We start from the raw sequence: 26420 nt of genomic DNA, 5'->3' as shown, positions 1-26420 counted from the left end.
TGCAGACATGCAATAATAAACACTGGTCGCCAGCCACTGGTCGCCAGCCAATAGCAGGGCACATACATCGTTATCGTATTTACTATCTACATGTAGCTAACATTAAGAAACTCGCGCTTCTGTCTACCTACTTAATTAAATAACTTTGTAGATAGATAGTTGCAGAAATAGCTACCGACCTATCTAGCCAAATCGTCACCTACCGATTTAGCAACCGACCAAGCTATGCGGCTAGCGCCACGCGGAAGTCTGCTTACGTCATCAGTAAGTATTCAACTTGACAGTTGTTGTTGCCAATGGCAGCCTCTGTCAACTGAGAATGTCTGACAACCGTAAATGTGTAAATTAAAGACCATGCTGTTGTGGAGCTCGCCAGCTCTGCGGGTCGGCCTCGGACTCTTTCGGACCGCCAACTGCCTTCGGACCCCCCGGCGTTGTCCTCGCCAACAGCGGTCTCTCTTCACGTCTTCCGGTGGCAAATTAGCCAGAGAGGACATCGATGGCGCGGCGAGCCAGCGGCCACCGCTGCGGGAGTGGAGTTTGGAGGTCAGCCCCTTCAGCACGGTGCGGACACGCCTGGGTTGCAGCATCTCCGTCCGGGCCCTAGACCCGCACGCGTTTCCCGACGCAGACCGAGCTTTCGTCGTGCTCCACGGAGGGGAGCAGGGGAAAAACTTGGACGATTTCTGTGTCCACTACGATGGCAACGACAAGGAGCTGCTTATCTCCACCGAAAGGGCTGACACCAGCTTATCTGTCCATTTGTCTGTACCCATAAAGAGCAGTGAGTTCACAATTCAACAATGTACAATTAAATGCAAATGTTTTGCACTTATTAAAAAATGCAGCATATTACGTGAAAAAAAAAACCCTGCACTGTACCCGAAAAGCAAATTATGACTTCTGTGTTGGTGTAGGTTACTTCTAGATTAAGACATGTGTTGATTTGTCTTAGTTTCTAATTGTATGCGTGTGTCACAGATCTCTTCATAAGCACCTACGCCGACGGCAACGTGCAGGTGAAGAACATGGAGTGTGACATCTGTAAGGTGCACACAGAGAAAGGCGACTGCTCACTGCATTCAGTCAAGGTCAGTCAGCAAGGGCACAGCACACTCACTGGGCACACTTTATTAGGTGTACCTGCAAAAACCAATAGAACACATAAAGCCTCTTACTAAAGTTGTGGATTGTACCTCAGGGCCATCTGGTGGAGGTGCACTCAGGTGGCGATGTCACTGGTGAGGGTACCATCCATGGCAACGTAGACATCAGCACCTTTGGCAAGGGTGTAAGTATCACACAGCACAGATTCATTGGAGTAAAATTTTAATTTAGTTTGAATTGTTTTACGAAATTGAGTTCATTTACATCCAACAGTCTATTTATTCTCTTCAATTTCATAGTTTCTTTGCTCCCAGCACATGTATGTCATAATCATCCCTGGAAATAACCGAACACTAGGGGGCAGCAGTAGCCTTCAAATCTACACTACTACACACTGTTTCTCTTTGCCTGTGCTGTGCATGTGGTATCCAGGCAGTGCGTGTCAAGAAGCTGCAGGGCACCAAGATGAAGGTCTCCACAGAGCATGGCGCCCTGGCGGTCAAGGCCATCTATGCTGAATCGAGCTGTATCTCTTCCTGCACGGGGAAGGTGGAACTGGGTCTTTTGCACGGTGATCTAAACAAGCGCAACAAGTGTTTGCCATTAGGTCCACTTTGGGGTGTCTGACTGGGTGATTGGGTCCTATTATGACTGATGCCTTGACTTACAAATTAAGGGTATTCAGAGTTATGAGCTGTTGCTTGGGAGAATTGTTGGCTTGTTTGTTTGCTTCAGTCATTCACCCAAAATGGCTGACTTTCTCTGCTACTTGGCGCATGGGTCCCTGTGACGTTTTTGTGCGAGCAGTTATGAAAGATATGGCTACCCAATTTCGTGTCAATTTGTGTCAGGGGGCTTATTTTTTTCTAATCTTCCAGAGACTGCTACCTGAATTTTGGGTTGGATTTTATTATGTCTTTTTTAAACGTAACTTTCCAGTAAGAAATAATAAACATTTTTCAATGAATAAGGAGGTGGCATTCCCAACTGAGCATCAATGTAAAAGATTTTTGCATTGGATCTTATGAGCTATTGCAGGAAACAAATGTATGTTCCCTAATGTATTTGTTGGAAACTAGGAATGTAGTCTTTGTCAGAGCAGAGAAAAAGAATGCGTCACCCGTTCAGAATGTGAATCTCTGTTCCTGCGAGGCACATCTTGGATACAATTATCTTGTTTACTTGCACTATTGTCACAAAGCTGCACTGACTTTCTGCTCTAATCCGTCCAAAGGTGACGCCACTGTGAAGAACATGTCGGGCCATACACGCATAGGTAAACATGATCTGATGGCAGCATACAATGGAATGTTTTGAACTAGGGATCTAATGTGATTTTCTTTTTCTTTTTTTTTTTTTTGCTGTTTGTAAGATGGCTCCAATGGCCTCTTGAAGGTTTCTTCTCAAAGTGGAGACATCGATGTGTATGTGGGAGATGGCGCCAGCTCGGAAGTGCTCAGCCAGGAAGGTAGGAATATGCAAATTCATATATGCAAATGAACATGCAAATGCAGCATGTACTGTACCATGGAATGGGACCTTAACTCCATTTGTATACCAGAAGCAAGTGTTATGATAGTAAGGCAAATATGTGTAGCAGTGGTGGGAGTCAAGCACTTACTATTTAACTCTTTTTTTTTTTTTTTTTTTTTGGGTACCCTATGTGTGGTGTGTGCCTCGAAAGGGCTGTAGCATTTCGTCTGTTTCTTACCTTAGGAGCAGCGTGCGTCCGCATCCCATCTTCATTACGAGCAGAGGTGGAGCTCTGTGGATCCATGGTTGACGTCAACCATGATGTGAAGCTGCACCAAGTCCAGGAGAACGTCACTCAAAACCAAACCCGAGTCACTGGTGAGAGCATAGTAGACATTTTTGTATTCTGTTACAAAGACAAAAACATTTTTACCAATGGAGGTCCCAGCTCATATAGTACACCGTGTGAACCAACCTTGACCATTCTTTGAATTTCCATCTCTCTCAGGATACATAAACTCCGATGGCCCAGTGGGGCAGCGGATCAGAGTAACCACGGAAAGAGGCTCGGTCAGTCTGAGGACACAAAGCTGGTTGCAGTCCCTGAAGCTGGGAGGCTGAAAAGTTACATTGTGCAACTGGAGTGCCACTCAGAGACAATTACACTTCACACATTGAATATCACCCATTATCACTGTGAAGACCTGGAAATAAATACATTTGTGCAGTATTACATTTTCATTTAATAATAATAATAAAAAAGGTTTTCATTCCAACAACATTGATTATTTTACACTCAACAAGGAATAGTCTTCACAAGTCTTTGCATAGTTAAAAATGCATGATCTAAAGATGCCATTGCCCAACAATGGAATTTAAGCGCCATTTGGTTTGAGGTAATCTAACATAATTTAAAATACATACACGCGCACACACATGCGCACGCACACACACACATGCGCATAAACAATTAATATAGCAAAAAATGACCTCTGCCAAGGTTATGTGCTGTATGCTGCTCTCGCAAACAGAAGTACTGGTGGTAATTGTTGGAGGACGGCAGTAAGTCCTCGGTGGATTCCTTTCCTAGAATCCATTTACCGTTTTGGAGCTCCGCATTTTTTCCATTGTCTATCATTACTGTCCAATGAAAAGATGACATTTCTGCCTAATTTAGTTCAAATGTCCAATGAGCAGCTTTATTTATTTATCTATTTTCATTTTAATTTTTCAATGATTATATCAGGTTGAAAGTGGCTAGCTCAATTGGTAGAGCATGAGACTTAATCTCCGGGTTGTAGGTTCGAGTCCCACGTTGTGCCAGTTTCAATCACTTTAACTTTGTGAGATTATCTGTTTTTTTATTTTGATTTCAGATACTTCAGTTGATAGAGAAGACTCTTAATCTCTGGGTCATGGATTCAACTCCAGTGTTGTTTGATCTCTTGTGAGATTATCTGGTTTGCTGTCATTTGTTTTCTGCTTTGATTCAATGTCCAATGAACATCTAATTTATTCTCAAATCACTAATCCATATTAAAATGTTCCCTCATTTTCCTTATCAATGAAAATTTGCTCCTCATGTTCTTTATTGTTCAGTGTTAATATCTAATTTTCCCGCTTCCCTGCATTGCCATATGACATTTAAATTGTCTTTTTCTTTTAAACAACAGCAATGTTTTAATTCATTCAAAAGGGCATTCTTTTATTTTTACCCTACCTGTACCTTAATAATAATAAAAAAAAATCTGGTTTCTATGGAAAAGCCAAATTACAAATGTTTGGGTCTTGGCAGAGGTCTGAGCTCTACTGACTTCTACTCTAGTTTCACTGGTGCGATTTTCAAGCGCATTCTCTGTGTGCACTGATTGCTTTATCGAAGCCACAATTTTGTTTGTTCGTTGCTGTACTCCCAGTGATGGACATATGGATGCAACCTCATGGCAGCCTCCCTGAAACACACACATATTAACGTATATACATAAATATTCATCCTAACAAAAAGTTGTGCACAGCAGTCGTGAATTTTTCCGTTCAATCCCTTGTTTGAGTGAATGTGCATTGCGGGCTGATGCCTTTTTTTCCCCTTCAGTTCTTACTCTGAGATGCGGTCGCAGCCATGCATAATGATTGACGAGAGTGGCGGGCAGAGCCTCTCGATGTATCTGACACTGCGATCAGTGAGGGGACAGCCGCTCACGTCCAGCTCTCGCAGGTACTGTGCTGCGCCGTGTGAAAGGCACTGCATTCCCATGTCGGTTATCTGTGTGTGTGTGTGGGGGGGGAACCCAGGAAAATCCCATAAATATCTCCAAGAGCCATGTCCAAAATTCAATAGCAAGTTGATTTGTGAAGGCTCTCATATGATGGCTGTTGAGCGTGTATACAGAATACCTTTGGACAGCCTGCTACCCGTAGTGTGAACAGACCCCTGCAGTAAAAGGAAAAAGCTTTGATGGCCAGATCGGACAGTTCCAAGCAGCCAGACACGTCTACGTACTCCAGATCCGTCAAGTACTTGCACAAATTCTAGTCCAGAGAAAACAAAAAGAGAAGCAATGAATCGTGAGCTATTGAACATGCTCATCCAAACTGTCTGCAACAATTGGAATGATTTGAGGTTGGTAACTTTTGTTCGTATGTAAAGATGGAAAATAGTTGGTAGGTGATTAGATACTTAGCGTTTTGTAGTCATGTCTATAGATAGGCAGGTGAGCAGATGTGAAGGAATGTACAATATGTTGCTAGAACAATGCTTTGTACCTCCATACCAACGTCTGTAATGTTGATACATTCTGCAAGAATTAACTTTTTCAAGGGAACCTCTTCGAGAGCAGCCAAGCCCTAAAAAAAATAAATAAATAACACAGTAAATACATCTACAAAATCTGCCCCAATTTTGTGTAAGTAATCAGCATGCAAACAAGTACTGTACGTCGTCTCGAATGTTACAGCCGCTGACGTCCAGAGAGGTGATGGAGCTGCCCATCAGAGACTCCAGAGCGACGTCGGTGAGCTGCTCGCAGTAGCTCAGGTTCAGATGGGATAGCTTGGTAAATCTTGTGAAACCATGACAAAACAACATGAGTCCATGTGTGATGGTAAGAAAATGCGTTTGAGAGTCAATTGTACCTGTGACCAATCACGCTGATGGCTGCATCAGTGATCTGACAGCAGTAACTGACATTCAGCTCTCGTAATTTGCTGGCCGAGGGGCTTTCGGCCAGAGTAAAAAGCCCCTTATCGGTCACTCTGAAATGAGATGCACATGCAGTCAAACTTGTTTCATCATCAACTAATCATTTAAGACAGTGGTTCTCAAAATGTGGTGAAATAATTTCAATATCTTGGATGCATGGATACTGTACAAGTACTTCTCTACTGTCATGGGACCCCAAAGGTTTGGGAAGCCTCAATGTACTTGCATGACATGCGGGGCGACACACGCACTTGTTACAGAGCGAGATGTCCAGGTATTGCAGATTGCGGAGAGAGGACACCGCCTTGAGGGAGTTGTCACCCATCTTGTGGCATTCGACGATGTGCAGCCTGCGGAGGCCTCGTGAGCTGTTGCAGAGCACCTTCCAGCTCACGTGGCTCACGCGGTTGTTACCTGGACACGGAACAAAACTGTTTTCAGTTAAGAGCATTTTTAGATATGGCCAGCTCCTTTGAGCATTTCTTCGATATCCGATTCCATGCACGAGGACACTAGTTGTACACTATTTTAAGGATAATTCAGTAACATTTTTCTTACTACTATGTACGTATATGATCTGCTATTTTTTATACAAATTTAAATAACTAGTATGCATAAATGTCATACAGTAGTTTTACTAGAAAATTGAATTGTTTTACTAGTGAGGACAATGCGCGTACTCGTATACAAGTATATCAAGGATATGTAAGAAATGCTCAAACAGCTTTCCAGGAGGGTTGGCGGACTTCACCCTCCAAGCTGAAACTCTTCAGTTTGTTGACTTCGGCGATGGCTTTGATGCCTGCGTCGGAAATTTGCCACGCATCCAGCAGAGAGATGGAGGAGACATTATGGCAGTTGGCCATCAGGGCCTGTACGGGACACATCGGACTATGCATGCCAAGGGTTGCAAAATTTCCAGTAAATTCTAGTAGGAAAGTTAAGAATTTTGAACAGATTCCAAATTGGCAACTTTCCATGGGAATTTACTGGGAATTGATGGAAAAAATGTCATATGCTGGCATTATTGCAAAATAGTACAATTCAAACGTAATAAAAAAAAAAGCACTACATTTGTATGAATGTATTTGTAAAACTTAATCAAGTGAAAATAAATTATTAAAAGCCAACCCATAGTTTTATTTTGTCAGGTTGTACTCATAAATTCCTGTTAATTCCCATATCAAAGTTTCCAACTTTGAAAATTCACAGAATTTTGCAAACCTACATAGAACACATGCTTGTAGTTGATTTCTTCAGACAAAAGTTTTGGGACACCTTGACATTCCACACTTTCAGTTCCAGCTCATCCCAGCGGTTCTTGAGGCAGTTGGAGTCAGGGCTCCATTCAAGTTCTTCTATACCAAGTAGAGAGAATACGACTGTGAGTTTTGCTGTCTGCTCTGCATGTGATGCTCCTACATAGTATGTGTTAACTCTAACCCTAAACTAAGTAGCAGATTTTTCTAGGTTTATACTTACCATAACATTCCGCATTATAACTTAACATTACGATAACAGACTTTTGTAAGACAAAAGTTTTGTGTTATGTGTCAGTTTTACAGTAAACCATAACTCAGACTGACAAATTAACCGCTTGAAGCAAGCAATGCGTATTATTTGGAGGACTTATGTGAGCAAGTGGCGAGTGCTAAGAAATGCTTTTTTTTGCTAGCGTGTTAAAAAAGAAGTGTGGTTTAAATGTGTATTGATCAAGTGGGAGGGCTAAAATTATTTCCCCCTCCATGAGTCTGAGTAGAATAAGAGATACAAAATTGGATGGCTGGTAGGAACTAAAGTATTATTTACAGGAGTGTCCCAAGACTTTTGTCTGACTGCAGCAGTGGTGTCCAAACTATGGTAGAAACTATGTGACCCTGACCAGGACTATGTCTGCTGCAAATAATAACAAAATAAATGCATAATATACATTCATACAGCTCTGTATTATCAAGCTTTTCTTAATATGCAGAGCAACAATTTACTATTAATATAGTAACTACAGCTCTCTTCAGAAGAGAATGCTCAAAATTAATGAATAGAATGGTTTGCTCCATTTACTGCTCTGTGTCAAGGTCCAATTTGCCAACACGTCCCATTACTGATCCCCGAGTAAACACTGCTTTAAAGGCTGTCAGTCTATGACAGATTGCTGTTGTTAATGCACCGACTTTTGAAATTTCCTCAGTGCAGTGGCGGATCTATTCTAATGGGATACAGGGCAATGGACCACCCCCGCCCCCCGAAATCATAAGAACTCCTAAACTATTAGTCATATAATCTTTAAGAGAAAGCTGTGCTGTGGCAAAAGTCAAAACAAGATCATTATAGTTTGTACACCCCTGGCCTGCAGTGCCCTGTAAATAAAACAAACATACAGAGATGCACTCGTCCGACAGGGCGTACACGTCATTGAGCAAAATCTCCTTGAGATAAGGGCACGCTTCTGAGATGTAACTGAAACCCGTCGCCGTCACCTACGAGAAAGACAGAGAACAAACATATGTCTTCACTGGAATGTGAGTCATCCTCGCTTCTCACACTATTGGGGCCCCGTAAAATGAAAACATACATCTGGTAGTGAGCATAACTGAATGTGTTGTCGTGTAAGCACATGGCGAGCGGGTGGGCTTATTCAACAAGCCCGACCTTCCTCCCCTCCTTCCTTCCTTCCCTCTTAGCTCATTTTGAGTGAGGAACAAGAGGGGACACGTGCAAACAAGGAGCGGAGCACTTGGATTCTTCCAATCCTTTTGGATCATCTCACTAAATACAGTATACTCGGGAGCCCGGAAGACTCACCTGGGAGCAGCCTGACAGGTCTAGGTGGAGAAGATTGTGGCAGCCCCTTCCCAAGCTCAGGTACTGAAAACCCTCATCTGTCATTTTATGGCAGTAGGCCAAGCTCAGGTACTGAAGATTGATGCAGTTACTGTTGGGCAAAATGTTGAAATCAATCAATTTAAAACATTTTGGAATTAACAACATTAGATGTGGTCTCTATTCAAAACAACAATTAGTGAAATCAATAACTAGTATCTTTTTTTTTTCATTCACAAAAAGGTGTCTAAAGTTTTAAGTCTGCTTTAGTTAAGTGTATTTCTTACACAAACATGGAAACTACTTTGTTGTATCGGCACCATACAATTACGATATGGTGTCACGTGGCAAAGAATCCAATCAAGACATAATTTTCAATCAAAAAAAATATCTTAAATTTAAGAGGCAGGCCCTGGTGGGCTGGAACGTGGCATTGGTAAGCCTGCGTGTGAGTATCAAGGCATGAGCGGCGGGCAACAGCAGCTAGCCGATTATCAGAGCAAATTTGAATGTTTTTTCGAAAACAAGAAAAACATATTTTCAACGAGATAATTGGAAATTAGCTGAGAAATTATGTTTTTAGGAAAATGGACGTTGCAACGCTGAAGATTTGAGATCAGTACACATTTTAAGCAGAAGATAAAGATTAGGGTGCAAATCTAATTTTGGAAGTCAGACAAGTGTAGGCACCCCTTATTTCAAGAGTGTTTTGTTTTTCATAGTATGAAAAGACTGTGTTTGCAATAGGTTGTAGAAAAGTGTGTTTCCATTGACAAAGGATGATGCACTTTATGGAATGAATGTACAAAAGCCACGGATGTTCAACTCGAGCCAAGCGGTGAGTCAGTATTGCTCAAGATGTGTTTCATAGTTAAAATGTATATCCATAAATATTTTTTTTACCTTCAAAACCCCATTCATTATTTTGTTTTTGATGCTTTATAGTTTAAGAAGTGATAAAAGCAAAAAATATTAGCAAAAGTCAAAGTTCAACTTGACATTTTTCTATTCACAATATGCTAGTTTTTGGTCAGATTCCATTGTTTCTGGTGGAATCAACCCATGTTCTCCTTGTGGTTACTAAGGAATTGAAAAAGAAACAAATATTTTGTGGTGAAAGAAGAGTTAATTCTTTCTTTTGGTATGTTTGGTGTGACAGAATATGATATTGTGGGGCTCTTGGGAAATCTGTCAGAATGTTCTAAAACAGCTGACAGTGAGTGATAAAAGTGACTATGAGCGTAGTATAGTTGGGAATCACAGGAATAATTGATCAATTAAGACATTTGGCTCCTAGACCCATAACCCTTTCTCTTCTCAAGACATCTAGACAATTATATGTGTCCAATTTTGCGGTAACATGTTTTGGGAAAAGCTCTGTTCTGTTCCAGTCGAAATGATTTATTGCTAGAATAATCACGTCGCATAAATCTATCCACAATGGCAATTATGCCATTTGTTTTGCGTCTGTGCTCAAGTCGAAAGCGGCACATCTGTTCCTCTCCTTCTCAGTATTCACGCTGGCGGCGAGTGAGCTGTTCTCACACGTGAAAAGCGAAGTTAAAAAAAAAAAAAAAAAAAACGCTGCTGGGCTCCACGTTGGGAAAAAAGTATGCATAGGAGTGGTGACTTCTGGGAAGCTGAAGGCAAGGCTCCAGCAATAAAAGGATTAGCGTGCTAATAAGTGGTACTGTTTACCTGGCCAGCTCTCTGAGGGTGACATCTGTCAAGAGCGTGTCGGAAAGGTTCAGATAGAGCAGAGAATTGCAGCCTTCCACAATTGATTCAATCATGGCGTCCTGTCAAAGCACACACCATCACGTCATATGTATTTTATACTCAAGTGAGTCTCTGCCAAACAGCTGGGGTTACTTCCGTATATTCAGTCATTTTTGGGAGCTTAAGCTCTAGTCTAGGGCAAAGGTGTCAAACTAGCACCTCATGTATGAAGGATTCCCAGCCACTGTGTTGCTTAGAATCTTCAGGTACTGCGGGAAAGTATGCAATTTCACTGAATTTGTCCAAACACAGCTGTGCCTTGAGACACAAGAGAGGAATTTGTTGAGATATGATGTGATAAATATATATGTATTTTTTTTTCAAGAAGAGGTAGTTTTTATGTATGTATGTTTTTACATTACATTACTAACGTGTTTTGTGTTTTTTTTTTCTTCTTTGAGGGGGGGGAGAGACTGGATTTAGTATTATAGATTACTAAATCTATTTAGATTTTTAGTGTTTCCATTTATTTGAATAGGGAAAGATGACTTGGGATATGAGTATTCATGCATGATCCAGGAATTACTAAACTTGTATCTCAAGGCACCACTGTACTATAAGTTAATAATCAGAATCAGAATTGCGACAGATTGTTATTTTCAGATGATTATTTTCAGATGATCAATATTCAGTGAAGAGGTAAACTTTAAATAGTCAAGAAACGCCAAAATAATTCCGAGGTACAAAGATGCTAACAAATGCAACAACGATTGCATAGTTTTAGATTACACAATGTAATATTCCAAATTCATGTGGTGGAGTGAAGAAAGAAAACCGATTGGGATTCCATAAAAATTCTTGTCGTGCATTCAAGCTGCAACTTATTAAAATGACTGTACGGGGCGTATTCGGACATAATATGAACAACATAAAAAAGGAGATTATGCGTTCCCTTGGGCAAGTTGAATGTTGAAAGAAAAGAGGAGGTATGGTGACCAATAGCAACAACCAAAACACAATCACTGCTCGATGATGTTTCAAGTCGACATGCAGTAAGACGAACAATCGTCAAAAACGACATCACCCAGACAACTATCCCAACAAGATTTGGCCTGCTGTACTGAATGGATAGTGTATAAAATAAGTACATCAGTACGAATACTTTTGTGACTCTGTAGAACGTATAAGTTGGGGCCAAACATTTAGTCTATGAACAAACAGTGTGGCTCAGCGTCTGACAAACAACCTCCAATGAAACTGTATAAGTGTTTTTCTCCAAAACAAAAAATGCTCATGTTTTTTTTCCTAAAAATACAGAAAGCATACGATGTTTCATTTTAAAATTCCTTAACTGTGTTCTTGTTTACACAAAACACGTGTTGTTCTCACCGTGATATTAAAACACTCAGATACGTTGAGCTCTTGAAGATTTCTGCATTCACCTGGAATAGAAACAAAAGGAAAGTTTGTAAACAAATGGGAATCCAGCCCAATACGTTTGCACATTTTTAAATTTGTTCCATCAATGTATATACATTTATTCCCAACAGTCTAGTCTCTTCATTTGTTTTTGGCTGGACTGCTTCTAGTGCATGAATGTAGATACTAGATTTTTGTTTTGTCAAATCAGATTTCAGACGGTGATTTCAGATGATGTCAGATTTTTTCCCCCAACCCTAATTATTTTGTCAGAGCAAAATTCTTAATGTCAACTGTGAGTAGGAAAATGCAACTGAAATAGTAATTTGCACATATCGGTACATTTGATAAAAAGTTTTTGTCAAGATTAATATCTCTTGTGAACTGCTTCCAATGATGTATGTGATACAGATCTGTGTTGTTTTTGAACAGTGGTGGTTTTCAATAAGCGGTGATGCCACTTAACTGTCAAAGTTGTAAAACATTCATGTGTGGAAATATTGTTGTAAGGCTATAAATACACATTTGGATGTTCCTCGGCTCTTACGCAACACGCCGTCCACAGCTGCACTCCATCAAAAGTTACAACATTTGTCCTAGGTTTTGACCCATTCAAAATCCTCATTATTAGATCCAAAACAACTTTGTTTGACTCCACAGCCCTCCCGAGAGAAAAGAAAGAGAGCGAGAGAGAGGGTTTTGAAAAAGCTGCAGGTTCCAGCATGCGTGTGACCTCCTCTTTCATCGTGGTCTCCCTGCTCCTGCTTCTGCTGCTGTTCCCGTTTGTTGAAATGAAACGACGGGGCAAAGGCCTCAAAAGAGCAAGAAACAAGCTGGCGCGGGACAGGTGAGCAACATGCATCCTTTGGTCCCATTACATGTTTGGGAAATGTTATTTGCCGTAGAAATTCCAAAGAATGCATGCTATGTTGAAGATTACTGTGCAAAAGACACCCATCTGGATTTGTTAAATGTATAGTGCTATTTGGCCAAGTAGGTAATAGTTCATTTGTGTGGTTCTTCTAAATCAATTTACACAGCAAAACATGGGCTTGGAAAAACAAGAAACGAAGAATATGACACAATTTAAACATTATCGGCTAAACATAACAGGACAATTTGACTTGGCAAAACTTTTTAAAACAAGACTACATAGCGAGCCTAAAAAAACAAAACGCTGGTGTCTTGCAAATAACTAATGTGTTTTTACTACCTCCACTTTTAGAATTGTGGTGTTTGTTATTTTAAGATAAACTTTGCCTAACCAGTAATAAAATGTCAATAACAAGTTATAAATTTCCTAATAGTATTTATAAGGGGGGTGTTCTTACACAACAAGAAATGGTAAGAAGAAATATACAAGCATATTTTGACTAGATTTGAGATCAGAGTTTTTAGTTTTTCAGTTGCACTTATTCAAGACGATATATCTAGTCAGAGTAAGATAAGAGCAGATTTGAACTGTTTCCAAACCAAGGTTGTGGTTCTCCCAGCTAACTTTGACAAAGTTGTCTTGGGGTTCATTTCCAGTCAATGACCCGACAGTTAAAGAGGGTTGCCTTTAATTAGTTTGGATCTCAAGCATATTTCACATTGGAAAAGAAACATCTGCTGACTTTGTTGCACCTGTTGGAACCTCAATTCCAAGATAACTCTTACTTTATGTTTAAAATTAGCGTGATAGTTTTGCAAATTTTTTGTTGTGTAACTCGAAAATCATGTAAGTTAGGGAACTAGTTAGTCAAAAGTACAAAAAAAAAATTTGATTTCAGGCTACAAAATGAATGATCCCAGGACTTTTGTGGGGGTCTAAATTCATTTTTGCTCGCAACTTGTTTAACTCGATTACTTCATTCAGTTTTTTGAATTGTGTATAAATCCCTCAGGGTGAGAGGCGCCGGCCGTCACGGCAGATCCGACCCCCCAAGACCGGGCAATTGCACAGAATCATTAGAGTCCGGACGTATCTTTGCGGACTGCCAGGATAGTCGCCTCACTTCCATTCCCCTACCTCAGACCTGGTCCAGAGCGCCCAAGTTTCTCCTCTTAGCACGTAATAGGATCAAAGTCCTCAGAGATGAAGCCTTCGCCGGCTATGAGAGTCTAACCAGTCTGGACTTGCAGCAGAATCACATCTCGTTGGTGGAGGAGGGGGCCTTTGAGGGGTTGACTCGACTCACAACTTTGCTGCTCCAGCACAACCGTCTGACTTCGCTGAGCGAGGAAGCCCTCATCCCCATGCCAAACCTCCGCTACCTGCGCTTCTATGACAATCCCTTGCATTGTCATTGTGACATGGACAGTCTCGTACAAACCCTTCAAGTCCCAAGCAACCGGAATCTGGGAAATCATGCCAGGTGAGGCTTCCCAGTTGATGTAGGGACGTAAACATACTTTGTTACTATACTTTGGTGGATTATTCACTTCTATTTTTCAGACCACTTTTTAGTTTTACTCCCTGTATGCATCTGTACTTGCTGAAAATAGGCTCACTACGTTTTTCAACCTCAAAGGATGAGGGAAAAAAACATAATTAACGAGAGTTGAGATTTTAATTGAATGATTACTAATTGAACTCCCTGGGATTCAGGAGGCATAACAAATAGTGTCAGACGCAAAACAAACAAAAACAAACGGGTCCAGTGGATATAGAAAGTCACCACACCCCTGTTGAAATGCCAGTTTTTTTGTGGTAACAAATGAGACCATGATAAATAATTTCAAAACTTTTTAACGTGGCCAATCCCTTGTCCAACTCCACTGAAAATAAATCTCCCCAACACGTGGAAAAATGAGTTATGGTCTTAGAGGATAAATTGTTGGGTTTTCACGGCAACACCCTGACGAGCTCTGTTCTAACCAGTCTCCTCTATAAAGTTTCATTCACAGTCTGTGAACAAAAATTTATAGAGGCAAGTCTGATGAAACGAAGGCTGAGCCTTTTGACCATGAATCCAAAGGACATTTTGGCGCAAACACAACACTGCTCATCAGTGAAAGTATGTTTAAGTTTCATAAAATGCGTTTCAGTCTGTGCCTTTTTTACTTTCAAGAAGTTAAATCAGTCCAACTTTTATCAATTTTTTATTTACGCAAGTATCTGTTATTCTACCGAGAGTATGAGTCCTTCTTACGTCTCTGATAAGAAGACACAAACCACATTTTTTTTGGGTCATATTTGTCTTTAAAGGTGTGCAGAGCCCCTCAGGCTCAAAGGCAAAAAGTTGAAGCGGCTTGACCCCGAGCTGCTTTGCAAGAAGATAGACCCGGACGAAAAGCCGCAGGGCGACCAGACTGACCCCAACGATGTGTTCGAGCCAATTCACTTTCAAAACAAACCAGATGCCACCACATCCTGCCACACGTATTACTTCCCTCAAGTACGCGTGGACTGCAGTAACCGAGGCAAGTCTTTTATCGCCAATGGATTCCGCTGATCACTGCGGTTACTGGGCACCTTGCCGAGTGCACACATGTTTCTTATGTAATAAAAAGCAATCCTGAGCCATTCCTCACAAGGGCGCTGCATGATGGGACAATGTCGCACGAATGGAATGAGTATACTCGTTATCCTCAAAGAAATTCCAGAGGATGTGTCTGTGTGGAAACGTAATCACTGCAAAATTCCACAATATTGCAAAAATATTGATATCTTGAATTCGATATTGACGATAGAAAAATCTGCATGAGAGTGAAGCAACAAAACCTGAAACCCAATATGGCAAGGGACGACTGTACTTGCTTTGGGACAAGTCCATTGTAAATATACAAGCGCCACCGCATATGGGACGAATTAACATTCGAAAAGATGAAGAATGCAATCATCTCTCACACGTTTCCTCTCGTCTTGATCTACAGGTCTAACCGAGGTGCCTGCTGGTATTCCCGAGGACGCCGTCCAAATTGATCTCTCTCACAATTCCATCCGTCATCTCAAGGCCAAGAGTTTCCATGGAGCAAAAAGTTTGAAAACGCTGAACCTCAGCCACAACAACATGGAGCGGATCGACACAGGTAAACAGTATACACGACTCACAATATGTCTGGGAGAGTAGTCTGAAGAATAAAATTTCAAGATAAACCTAAAATGTACCATAATTATTGGTGAACTTAATGTGACCTTATGAAAACCTTTGATTGGGCATGTCTAATTGGCATGTCGTTTCAGTAGAGTATACCCAACTTGCAGTTCTCTAATGAGGAGCTGAACAGATTTTTTTCGTTTTATCCATGTAAATTTCCAAGCTCGTCCACTTGTCTCTCCATGACTCTTCCAGTCAATAGCTCTATTGCCACCTGCTGATGGCCTCGAAGTTCAGTTCCCACTATTTTGGAAACATCCAATTTGTTGGTGAGGTACTGTTGATAAATCATTAGATGGTGTCTTGGCCTCAGCGCTATATAAATCCAATGCAGCATTATTTTTATTTAAAAAAATTAAATAGTATAGTTTTTTGATATGATTTTAACTGAATAAAGACTCTGGTCTATTCAAGGTGCTTTTTGGAACAGAAAAAAAAATACTGAATCATTAAAGAGTTTGACATGAATGTTCAAAGGTTTGAAGAAAATGAAAGTTTTACCCAAAAGCATCATATCCAGACATCTTTGAAGTGTTACTACAGCTACAGTAACAAAGCAACCAATTTCACAGCATGTGTTTGATACAGGATAACACAAAAAGGCTTTTTTGTGTGCTTTTCCTGGAGCAGCCAAGACTTTAAGGGGAACGTTTTACTTCTGCTAGAAACCTGTTTCTAATTTTCCCCTTTTAGAGACCATTAGCTTCCTCTGAAAATATGAAGGAGCTGAATTGGATTACATGAGAAAAAATAACCCACAAGCTTCCACTCCAGCAGGCTGAGTTTGATTGACCTGGTGCTTACTGGTCACAGTAACTGGTTGTGGTGGGTAAACAATATGCACTTGTGTACTTCTCCAGTTTCCTTGTTCGGGCTCCTGCACCTCCGTGAGTTGGACCTGTCAGACAACAGCCTGCACTTTATCCAGTATGGCGTTCTTGAAGACCTCTACTTCCTGTCCAAGCTGAAGCTGGGGGGAAACCCCTGGCTGTGCGATTACAGGTGGGGCTTACATTTTTGGTGTCTGCTCGTACAGCTCTCTGGTTCTCATGTTGGTTAAACACAACCTCTCACTTGTCTAAATGTAATCTTTTCAGGCAAAACCAAATCCATCATAAGGTTTCCAGTATTTAGGGAGGTAAAAGCATTGCAATCCATCCATTTTCGATGGCATTTGTCCTCATTAGCGTTGTGGATGATTTGAAGCCTATCCCAGATAACTGAGCGAGAGGCGCCAGCCAATCACAGGTCACATATGGCAGGCACTATGAGGATGGATTTGAAATCTGATTGGTTAAAGAAGCAGTTGCGTTGCTATTAGAGCTTAAGTTCAATGGGACAGCACTGCTGATTGTGAAGGCTCCATGGACAATGTCTGCGAAGACAGACTTGTGGGAGGCGTAACCAACATGAATACCACAGATGTCTCGTATTTGTCTCAAAATATCCAAATAAAAAAAGGAAGTAAAACTAAGAACCATTTGCAGCATCCACTACATGGTGTATTGGCTTCGACTGCACCCGGTGGTGAGGCACTCCGGCTTAGTGTGCCGCTCACCTCCCGAATACACGGGTGAGAGTGTGGAGGAGTATGTGCAAGCCTACAACCGAGGGTGTCCCAAAGACAGGCAGCAGAGTCAGCGAGACCAAAATGAGGAGGACGAGCTGCTTTGGAACTCTCTGGAAGAGGCGCAGGGCGAGCCGGAGGAGGAAGTGGAGCCGAGCCACTTGAGACAGCCTCAGAAGTACCAGATTATTAGACTGTCTTGAAGGGAAAAGGCTTCTGTTTATAATTTTCCCCACTTGCTTTCCATGTCAACTAGTCTGTATCAGATGAAGAATCTACTTATGTGGAGTGTAACCCCCCCCAAAAAATGGGAATAACCTCAAATCTGTTTTAAAAAAAAGGTAATAATTGACAGATTTATCGGGGAACTGTTCATTTACCAATGGTGTATAATTATTACAATTGTCACAATATTGTTGCTTAATACAATCAAATGTTGCAATAAAAAACATTTTTGGACTTATGTGGAAAACCTTGTAGATTAACTTGAACTTAATTTCTTGCTCGGCGATGGCGTTTTCTATTCTGTTAGCATGAATGGACGTTTATGCAAAGTTGTATCGTTTTAAATATTTGTGTGGTTTGATGATTACTTGACTTGAACTGGGAGTGGCAATAACTAAATCGCACGGCAAATGCATTATGTAAAATTAACATTTCAATGGCTTGTCGATAAACAACTGTGTCTTTGGAGAGCCTGGCCACCATTCAAATTTGAAATTACACAAAGTAAATAATTTGTTATTGAGTGAGTGAGTTCCAACAATGAGTTTTGTTGGATACTGCGATTAGCCTGACCTAACACTGTTAGCTTCTTAAACTATGTGCAGTACTTCACTGTCAATGCTGTAGGAAGAGAACACTTACCAATATGTTTCAAACTGTACCACTGTAAGGAAGAGCAGCCACGCAGATTCAGATGAATCACAAAAGGACGGAAATTAAGCAGGACATGCTTCATGGTGTCGTCTGTTATCCAGCGCTTATCCACCGAGACGTTGATCTGAGCGGGTTGAAATGAACTTATATCAATATAACAAATTATGTGTGACGGGCTACCAGTTTGAGACACAAATCTGAAATATCAAATTTGCCTAAACTACCTTTGATCATGTTATTATTACAGTATATGGTGTTATTAATAATTAATGGTACTCATTAATAAAAAGATATGAATCATGTTAATGAATGTCTGCATGTGTTTACATTTTCAAATGATCACGTGGACAATATTTGCAACCAAAAAAAACCAAGACTCATGGCTTTGGTGAGCTATTTTTAGAACGGTCCTGCGTGTAACTCATGTGGTCCTTGGGGGTTGCTCGGGGGCACTATGTTGCTGACCTCTGCACTATCACGTGTATTGTACAAACCTTACTCCACAGAGTGCCCGTATGGATGAGACTTCTCCAACTGCAGCACACTTCTGAACAGCTCAGCAGGTCTCGTAGGCCCAAATACTGGAATATCTGCCAGTAAAAAAAAAAAAAAAATTGTAGTCCCTTGAATTACATGTTTAACTTGCACCGTGACCAAGCTTGTAACTCAATGCAATTGTGTATAAATTCAATTTTGCTCCCCGAACAGGATAAGCGTCGTAGAAAATGGATGGATTGATGCTTTAGACAATTTGGATTCTAACACAATTCACTTCATCTATCCCCTTCAAACATTGCTCCATCCATCTCATTTCCAGTAACTATCAATTAACAAGCAAACAAAGGCAAACATAGGCCTACTCCTCCGCATTGCCAGAAAATTTGAGGCAGCCCCCCAAAAAAACTCCACAAGGGTTTCATTGTTCCCGCTCAGTCAATAAAAAATGACATACTCATACACAGACCCATAAAACTGAGGCTCACTATGTGTGTGTGTGTATGTGAGAGTGCAGGCATGTGTGCAGAGACATTTTCAATTGATCATACACAACACCAATGCAACAACAACGCCTGCTCAGTGCCCACTAATCAAGTGTGAAATGAACCCACAAATCTTTTGCTTTCTATCTTTTCTGTAAAATGCTAAATAGACGTTAGACCACACTGTCTGAAACACTTTTTTAAAAATAGTTGTACACCTCCCATCCAATCTAAACACATTCATTGTTAAATATGTATTTTAAACACAGTGTAAACATTGGAACACGATTAAAAAATCGCAAGGATAAAATGTACATGGATGTGCTTTCAATAGGCGGGGTCCTGTAGGGTGACGTGAGCTCACTAAACTTGTGTGCGAGTGTCTAGCTGTAAGCTGTGACTGACAGCTGTTTGAGATTTGTAGCATGCATGTGTAATTGATGAATATGAAAACTTTGAAGGCTTCTATTAGCAGTTCAATGGCTTTTCCAGTTGCACAGTCACAGTATGAACTTGCGCAACCTGCTTCTCGAGTGACAACTGCCAACATACAGACAGTGGCACACAGACAGGTGGACATACAGCACATAAGGGTTACATTTTTTGTTAGGTGAAATGTTCACTATTATTCAAAGTGGTGCTTATTAGGAAGTGAGTTGAATTAAGTTTAATGCCACCATAAAGAGCTCATATCTCAAGTTTGCACTCGCAGTTAAGAAAAAAAAACCCATCCATCTAATGGTTTGTATCTTGAGTAACTTGTACGTCGGATCACTCGTATCTGAAGGCAGCACTCTATTGTCTTTATAGCTCCTTGTTTTCACAGTTTCATTAGGCAGAAGACCACGGTCGTCATGGCAACAAAAGCTGCACTCTAATATCAACAGAACAGGGAATATATAGGGAGTGAAGTCAAATTATTGATGCTTGGAAAGTTTTGATAAAAGTGACAGCTGGGAGCTGTTTTAAATTTTGGAGAGGGGAAAAAAAAAGCAAAAACCTGCAGGGAAATGTGGCCAGGCAAGGCTGAGAGCCAGTCGCATCCTTCCCCAATCTGGCTTTGCTGGCGCTCCATCTCCAGATCATTTTGAAGCTTCTGCAACATCAAGCGCACATGGTTGAACTTTTTTGTCTTTAAATACTTAATGTTTAATTGTCTTTTTTTTTGTGTCAGTTTTACAGTAAACCTCAACTGGATGTGACAAATTAAAAGCTTGAAGCAAGCACACTTGGCCCCTTTTTTGGGGCACTGTAAGAACAAGTCTTTTTGTTTCCTTATCGATTGTTGTACAATTATTTATCATTCCTTGAAAATATGAGAACAGATCCTAAGGAATACTTTTAAGAAGTGTTTTAAATGTGCATAGAGCATGGGAGGAGTAAAACTATTAAGAAATGTTTACTTTTGGATAGTCTTTATGTAGATTTTGACCAATTGTGGGTGGTTCAGGAACATCTCCACACAAGAAGAATGATTCAAATGTTCTAATGCGCTTGTACCTTAAAGTAATTCTTGGTCCTGTGTGAGTCCCTAACAACCTCCTTCCATGCGGTTATGATGCGTTTGAGGACACAGGCTGTCAGAACTCCCAGCAATTTACGCACCGCCTCTAGTTGGTGGGATCAAAACACAAGAGAAGAGATGATGAAAACATAAGCAAGCGCTGGACAGAATGAGTCACAGTGGGGAAGATTGTCAAGCAAAGCTTTCATTTTTGGACACATATTTTTCCTACGATGAAGTGAAAAATGTTTTGCATCCACGTACCAACCCGTGACTCCTTCTTCAGCTTGACCCAGCGCACCCATGCAAGGAAAGGCACCAGCTTTTGTCGCCTCTCATAATGCTCTATTGCAATTTGCGTCTTTTGAGACAGTGCGCAAGCATCTGTCACGCTGGCGTGGGTAAACTCCTTCCATTTCCTGCTCAACCACAATACCACACGCAAAAACAGTTCATCAATAACTCATAGAAAACAAACACAGCTGATCAATGAATAATTGAAAGTAATGATCAGATTTCGGAAGATGGATCCCCTTTCACTTGAGTAACAATATTTGTGAATATTTTAGTCATCTTTATCCACCGAAGCGGTGAGAACAACTCTAAATAAAATGAGTGCTTGTTTCATAAAGCGGTTCAGAAAATGGATTGATGGACATTTTGATTTTATAAATGCAATGCATTTTCTTTCTCAGAACTCTTTCCAGTGATAAACTGTGCCATGAGTGGTTCTGAAGTCATTGCCATGCACAATCACGAGTAAACTCATCACGAGGCTCGACCTCCGCAGCACCAACAGCTGCCTGCAATCAACAAATTGCAGTCAGTGGGAGCTGAATGCAAGTTGGACTGTTTTTGTCATCATTGCTCTTTTTTTGCTTGCATTTGTTTTTTGGCGCATGCAAAAGGGCTGCCACTGTTGGAGCTGGGGTGGAAGCTGTCATGGCTGCTCTGTTAAGGTAAAAGCATGTACACTGCATGTTTAACAACCAACAGCATGTCTTGCTAACAAACATTGTTTTGTCTTTATAGGCTTATTTGGATTTCCTTTCTGTTGTTGGTCTGCTTTGGTCTTTCTTCTCAAAATGGTAAGACCGCTTCTGTTTTACACTTTTGTGTCAATCAAAAGGGGATCACGGTGGACTTGTTCCGAGGAGCTGGGTTCAAAAATCAAAATGTGCTTCTTAGAAAGGAAGTACTTTAATACATGTAGAGTTAATCTCATGTTTAGTTTAGCTAACATTTCCAGGCTTTGATATCAGTAATGGCAACTGTGATTTAATCTGATTCAAGATTACAAATTTATATTAACATGAAAATTAATGAGCAGTGTTCAAGCATTTTGAATTTTGCATGTTCTCTCCATGCTTGTGTGTTTCTGCGGGCCACATTCCAAAAACTTGCATGTAAGGCCCACTGCATACCAAGTAAGATAAATAAAATCAAGTGAACTCTCATTGCGCATTGTCATACAGAATGAATGTTTACAATTAAGCGTAATCATAATTTAATGGATCAATGGATGGAGACAAAAAAAAAAGCCTCAAAATTCAATACAAGCTTGCCGTTTTCCCATTGCAGTGGGACAGTAAGCTGTATGGTACACAACCACTTGGTCTGCTGCTAAAAATCACCTAATGCAAATTTTCTTATGGTGTTCCACTTGATAATTTGAATGTGGTGTCTGTTTAATGCTGCCAGGTTTCAAGGTAGATGCATCAACTAGCTACCCAAGGGTACTTGATCCACAAAATCAGGACTCTGTTGCTCCAAACTACAAAAGAGGAAATAATCATCACCAGGACTTAGTTCCCCCAAACAATGAGCTGGATGAGCGCGCGCCTCAGCCTCGACATCAGCATCGGGACTCTGGGTTTCAGCATCCGTTTAATCTTTTAGTACAGGAGCATACCAAAGACAGAGCTGTGGAGGGGATCAGTTTTCCAGACATCAACAATCTCAACCAGTTTATAGAAACTTTGAAAAGTTCTTTCTTGACTCCCGGTAAGGACTTGGCACATTTTCAAACAGCAAGACGGGTGATGATGAATGAAATAGCTGGAAGACGCTCAGCTAAAGAAGAGAATGTCGATGATGAAGGCACGAAAGGCAACAAAGTGTGGAGTGAAGGCTTAATTTCGGGGTATGGACAACGTGGACAGGATGTCGGCTATCCTGCCGTGGCTCCAAGCGTCTCTGTGCCTGGTCCTAAAACCTCCATGAGGAGATACTTTCCCAGGAACCACAAGAGCTCCAACTATGGAAGCTCTAGTCCAAGCTATCACCAAGCAGATTTTTCTAATGCCAAAACTGGAGGTGATTGGTTGAAAAACAAGTTTCCTAAAAAATCTCAATTTTCCTCAAACTCGTTACATGAACAGGTTGCTCCCCATAGTCCAAATTCTCTCAACGGCCACCATGTAGCAAGTGAGAAAGCCAAAGGAAGTTCAATCAAGAGGTTTAAGAAGCCACAGCTTCAAGACAAAGTTGGACCTTCTCAACAAGGTTCTTACGGGAAAAGTGCCTATGTCAAAGCATCAAGAGTGCCTATTGCATCGTGGCTGTTTATTCCGGAAGGACAATCCAAGCAAACGGTGCAAAATACTGCAGCAAAAGACTCTTACAATGTAAACCTCAGCCCCAGTGACCAGAAATCTGTAAACATGCTAGTCCAGAATCCCAGAGGTGGTAGATATCAATTTCGACGCAAGCCAGTCAACTCAAACCGTATGTTTTCCAAACTGCCTTTAAATTCCCCTCTTGACAGTCTTGTCCGACACCATCCGGCTCCTCTCAGTGTCCACAGACCAAATCTCGCAGAGCAAACGCCGGACTTTCATAATCAACAATCACATGAAAGTCTCGACCGTATCCCCAATACTATTTCTCAAAGACTGGATTCAGTTGCGTCCAGGAGGAGGTTCCCCAAGCCCAATATGAATGCCTACTGGATGCATGCCATGCAACCGAAAATGGCTCAGACAAACGGGATCTATCGACTCCCTAGTCTGCAGCGGCCGACAAGGATATTCCATCAAGGGCTTCCTGTTTACAGAGGCCCAAGAAAGGCAATACCACAAGGGAAAAAATATGGCTTCCAGTCCAGAAGCAGCTATGAAAGGACTAATGTAGCTCACTCCAGGAGCCAGTACACACCACGTAAAAGAGTTTTTATGAGAGCCCAGGGCGCTCAAGAGCCATGGATTCGTAAACGGCGCACCTTTACAAGCAGCAGACGAATGAAGCTATAATCTGAGGTATTGGTCACATTCTGCCTATGTGCATGTTTTACACCGAAAATTTATCTTAAATGGCTACAAATTGCCACTGTTTTGGGTCAATTTTGTAAAAACATGAATGGAATTTCCAGAATGTAGACAACTAACTAGATCTAACCCTAACCCATTTTGATAACTTAGAAAATGCATAAAAATAGCTCATTTCTAACTCACATTTGCTAGCATTGGGCAGAAACCTTGTACCTCCAAAATCTTCACTTTTCAAGAGACAAAAAAAGTGCAGGTTTTCGCAATCAATACCTTAGCCGAGAGCAAGCCATTTAACACTTTAGATTGCGCAACATTTTGTAAAAAGAACACACGCAAATAAATAAAATACATACATAAACGTATTAAATTTTGACAGGTTTCGGCCCAACGCCAACGAATGCTCTTACTGAGAAAAAAAATATACACTGGGAATGCGCTCAAGATGTGTTCCCATGGCTTTGCCAACATTGTGAAGTGACAAACAAAAAAAATGCTAATAACTACAAAAAATACATTGTCTGTTTTAGCATATGACACATACTGTATTTTTTTTTTCTTCATTCTAGGGGCATGTTGTGATGGCAAATAAGTCCCTGCTGTCCATAGGTAAGAAGTAAAAACAATATTGTGGAATATATACTATGCAAAAGAATTTTTAAAAAATCATGGCACATCACAAGTTAATATACGTATGCAGTGTGAATATTTAGACAATCACCCTCACCGGAAACAAGAGCTTGTTAATTTGTTCCTGTAACACGAGTAGGCTTTCTCAAATTTCCGGAAAATGGCCTGATCAAAAAAAGAAAGTACACGTTACTGGAAAAATGACATTGCATGTGACTGGACTTTTGATTGACGCATGTCACCTTGAGTTCGTCGGCGTCCAAATATTCCGAGTCATCCAGTCCCAGAGAGGCCAGTATTGACTGCTGCGCACCTTCGTTAAGGAACCTCTTCCTTTAAAATCAATAAAACAAAGCTGCTGTGAGTAATGAACTATATGCTTACATCAAATCTACTTTCATGAGATTTTGCTATATTTTTTTCACACAGAATTATAACGTTAGGACCAACATACACAACATTGGGCACACTTGCACATTATAAGGACATAAAGTGAATCATCAACACGAATGTTCAGTTTTGAATAGCTGAGAGACACCTTATTCATTCTATGAAGTACATTAGATTGTCACATATACTTTTGTAGGAATACATGTACACACTAGAAACAAAGGACAAACAAAAAGCAGCACTGAGTAGAGTAACATCCTGGATTGGTGGCCAGCCAGTCACAGCATGCATACACAAGCACTCACATTCACACCTATGGACAATTTAGAGTCTTCATTGAACATTTTGCGGAATATGGCTGAAGCTACATAACTGACCTGTGCATTTTTTCTGACATGTTTATTTAGTGATGCACATTGACTTAACCCAAAAATATAAGCTCAGCAACCACTACCCCTATGCAACTGCATAGTACCTGCAACCACACAAATCCCAGTGGGACCTACCAGTCGACATTCTGCAGACTATCATGTCCCTGGAAGGCGATCAGGGTGTTTTTCAGGAACTGGACAGGGTCTCTGGCATCTAACCGGCACGACCCGATCAACAGAGCCTGTTGTCCAGGAGTTATAACAAAACAATCACCTGAGGTACTTCCGGACCATGTTAGAGCATTTAAAAAAAACATTGATTCGTTTTACCTTGTATAATTGCTGAAGCTCATACTCTGTCAGCGCACCCACATCGATTTTTGACTGGTTTTCTGTCATTTGCGAAGCTAGTCATTCTATTCTCTAAAAAAGGCACCCTTATCTAACAATAGCTGAATAAATATATATAAAAATATATAACATGATAGACGGTTACTTGTGAAAGTTGTGTCCAAATTTTCATGATTTAACCCTCGTTTTGGAGCGTCACCTTCAGTCTTTGAAAAAGTTTTTATCCAAATAGGCAAGTGAATTTAGCAGCTGCTACGTCATTATTGATCGTCATTGACACGTGACGTCACCGCACGCGACGATGGATCTTTTGAGTCATTTAATGGGATTGGAAACCCATTTCTTTCTGTATTCTACTCATTTCCCTGTTTTTTCTTGGGGGAGTCGAGGACAAATGTTTGGGGAAATGAGGCGTTAGTTTCCCGAAGTCCTATCACTAAAATATGACGTCATTGTCGGATTTCCATTTTTTGTTTGTTTCAAGGATTATAACGTAAATGTACAAACTGTATAACAGATTTCTTATATGTAGAATATAATGAATGTAGATTTTCCCAGTATATTTAACTATTAAAAACTAAATTTCATAGAGCGCTTAAAAACAGCTGAATAATTGTGATTGAAGTGAATGGTAACGTGTGCAAATTAATAAATCTACTTGTG

At 40.7% G+C, this 26420-nt stretch overlaps 4 protein-coding genes across 6 annotated transcripts; 3 read left to right on the top strand and 1 right to left on the bottom strand.

Moving 5' to 3' along the window:
- The first annotated feature begins 19 nt into the window (after window positions 1-19).
- Window positions 20-3359, top strand: fam185a (family with sequence similarity 185 member A). The gene is made up of 9 exons (XM_088378562.1): window positions 20-264; window positions 352-784; window positions 982-1091; window positions 1202-1291; window positions 1540-1678; window positions 2342-2383; window positions 2480-2575; window positions 2824-2958; window positions 3089-3359. Exons 1-9 carry the CDS (start codon window positions 226-228, stop codon window positions 3199-3201), a joined length of 1197 nt encoding a protein of 398 aa, XP_088234688.1. The 5' UTR covers window positions 20-225; the 3' UTR covers window positions 3202-3359.
- Window positions 3360-4124: 765 nt separating this feature from the next.
- fbxl13 (F-box and leucine-rich repeat protein 13) lies at window positions 4125-26120 on the bottom strand. Of its 3 annotated transcripts, XM_088378559.1 has the most exons (21): window positions 25737-26120; window positions 25542-25648; window positions 24888-24978; window positions 24743-24810; window positions 21014-21168; window positions 20746-20855; window positions 20246-20341; window positions 18760-18855; window positions 18254-18389; window positions 11708-11760; window positions 10298-10398; window positions 8582-8711; window positions 8158-8256; window positions 6531-6651; window positions 6031-6193; window positions 5713-5832; window positions 5516-5639; window positions 5344-5424; window positions 4975-5109; window positions 4680-4843; window positions 4125-4532 (listed from the first exon to the last, which is right to left on the bottom strand). In XM_088378559.1, exons 1-21 carry the CDS (start codon window positions 25803-25805, stop codon window positions 4454-4456), a joined length of 2298 nt encoding a protein of 765 aa, XP_088234685.1. In that variant the 5' UTR covers window positions 25806-26120; the 3' UTR covers window positions 4125-4453. The 3 variants fall into 3 exon arrangements, 2 of the variants coding, with proteins under 2 accessions (XP_088234685.1, XP_088234684.1); XR_015859039.1 differs by having other exon boundaries at window positions 5352-5424; window positions 25542-25739; XM_088378558.1 differs by having other exon boundaries at window positions 25542-25739.
- Window positions 8455-18571, top strand: LOC148396347 (leucine-rich repeat-containing protein 17-like). Its single transcript, XM_088378561.1, has 7 exons — window positions 8455-8641; window positions 12398-12584; window positions 13624-14094; window positions 14928-15142; window positions 15596-15751; window positions 16680-16821; window positions 17307-18571. The coding sequence occupies exons 2-7, from the start codon at window positions 12460-12462 to the stop codon at window positions 17587-17589; spliced, it is 1392 nt and encodes a 463-aa protein (XP_088234687.1). The 5' UTR covers window positions 8455-8641; window positions 12398-12459; the 3' UTR covers window positions 17590-18571.
- Window positions 21516-25039, top strand: LOC148396346 (uncharacterized). Its single transcript, XM_088378560.1, has 4 exons — window positions 21516-21708; window positions 21782-21837; window positions 22451-24006; window positions 24585-25039. Exons 1-3 carry the CDS (start codon window positions 21587-21589, stop codon window positions 23998-24000), a joined length of 1728 nt encoding a protein of 575 aa, XP_088234686.1. The 5' UTR covers window positions 21516-21586; the 3' UTR covers window positions 24001-24006; window positions 24585-25039.
- Window positions 26121-26420: the final 300 nt, after the last annotated feature.

This window comes from Syngnathus floridae, chromosome 6 (assembly GCF_059516105.1).
Source record: "Syngnathus floridae isolate MCC-2025c chromosome 6, RoL_Sflo_1.0, whole genome shotgun sequence".
NCBI lineage: Eukaryota > Metazoa > Chordata > Actinopteri > Syngnathiformes > Syngnathidae > Syngnathus > Syngnathus floridae.
This window is presented reverse-complemented; position numbering and strand designations above follow the sequence as displayed.

Excerpts from the sequence above, each read along its gene's own strand:
- fam185a (XM_088378562.1), top strand. The coding sequence starts at position 226 with ATGCGGCTAGCGCCACGCGGAAGTCTGCTTACGTCATCA. Across the intron at positions 1,092-1,201 it reads GCTCACTGCATTCAGTCAAG|GGCCATCTGGTGGAGGTGCA; the intron begins GTCAGTCAGCAA and ends ATTGTACCTCAG. Across the intron at positions 1,292-1,539 it reads TCAGCACCTTTGGCAAGGGT|GCAGTGCGTGTCAAGAAGCT; the intron begins GTAAGTATCACA and ends TGTGGTATCCAG.
- LOC148396347 (XM_088378561.1), top strand. The coding sequence starts at position 12,460 with ATGCGTGTGACCTCCTCTTTCATCGTGGTCTCCCTGCTCCTGCTTCTG. Across the intron at positions 14,095-14,927 it reads AATCTGGGAAATCATGCCAG|GTGTGCAGAGCCCCTCAGGC; the intron begins GTGAGGCTTCCC and ends TTGTCTTTAAAG. Across the intron at positions 15,143-15,595 it reads CGTGGACTGCAGTAACCGAG|GTCTAACCGAGGTGCCTGCT; the intron begins GCAAGTCTTTTA and ends CTTGATCTACAG.
- LOC148396346 (XM_088378560.1), top strand. The coding sequence starts at position 21,587 with ATGCAAGTTGGACTGTTTTTGTCATCATTGCTCTTTTTTTGCTTGCAT. Across the intron at positions 21,709-21,781 it reads GTCATGGCTGCTCTGTTAAG|GCTTATTTGGATTTCCTTTC; the intron begins GTAAAAGCATGT and ends TTGTCTTTATAG. Across the intron at positions 21,838-22,450 it reads TGGTCTTTCTTCTCAAAATG|GTTTCAAGGTAGATGCATCA; the intron begins GTAAGACCGCTT and ends TAATGCTGCCAG.
- fbxl13 (XM_088378558.1), bottom strand. The coding sequence starts at position 25,723 with ATGTTTTTTTTAAATGCTCTAACATGGTCCGGAAGTACCTCAGGTGAT. Across the intron at positions 11,761-18,253 it reads GTACAGTTTGAAACATATTG|GTGAATGCAGAAATCTTCAA; the intron begins GTAAGTGTTCTC and ends TTTCTATTCCAG. Across the intron at positions 8,257-8,581 it reads ACCTGTCAGGCTGCTCCCAG|GTGACGGCGACGGGTTTCAG; the intron begins GTGAGTCTTCCG and ends TCTTTCTCGTAG.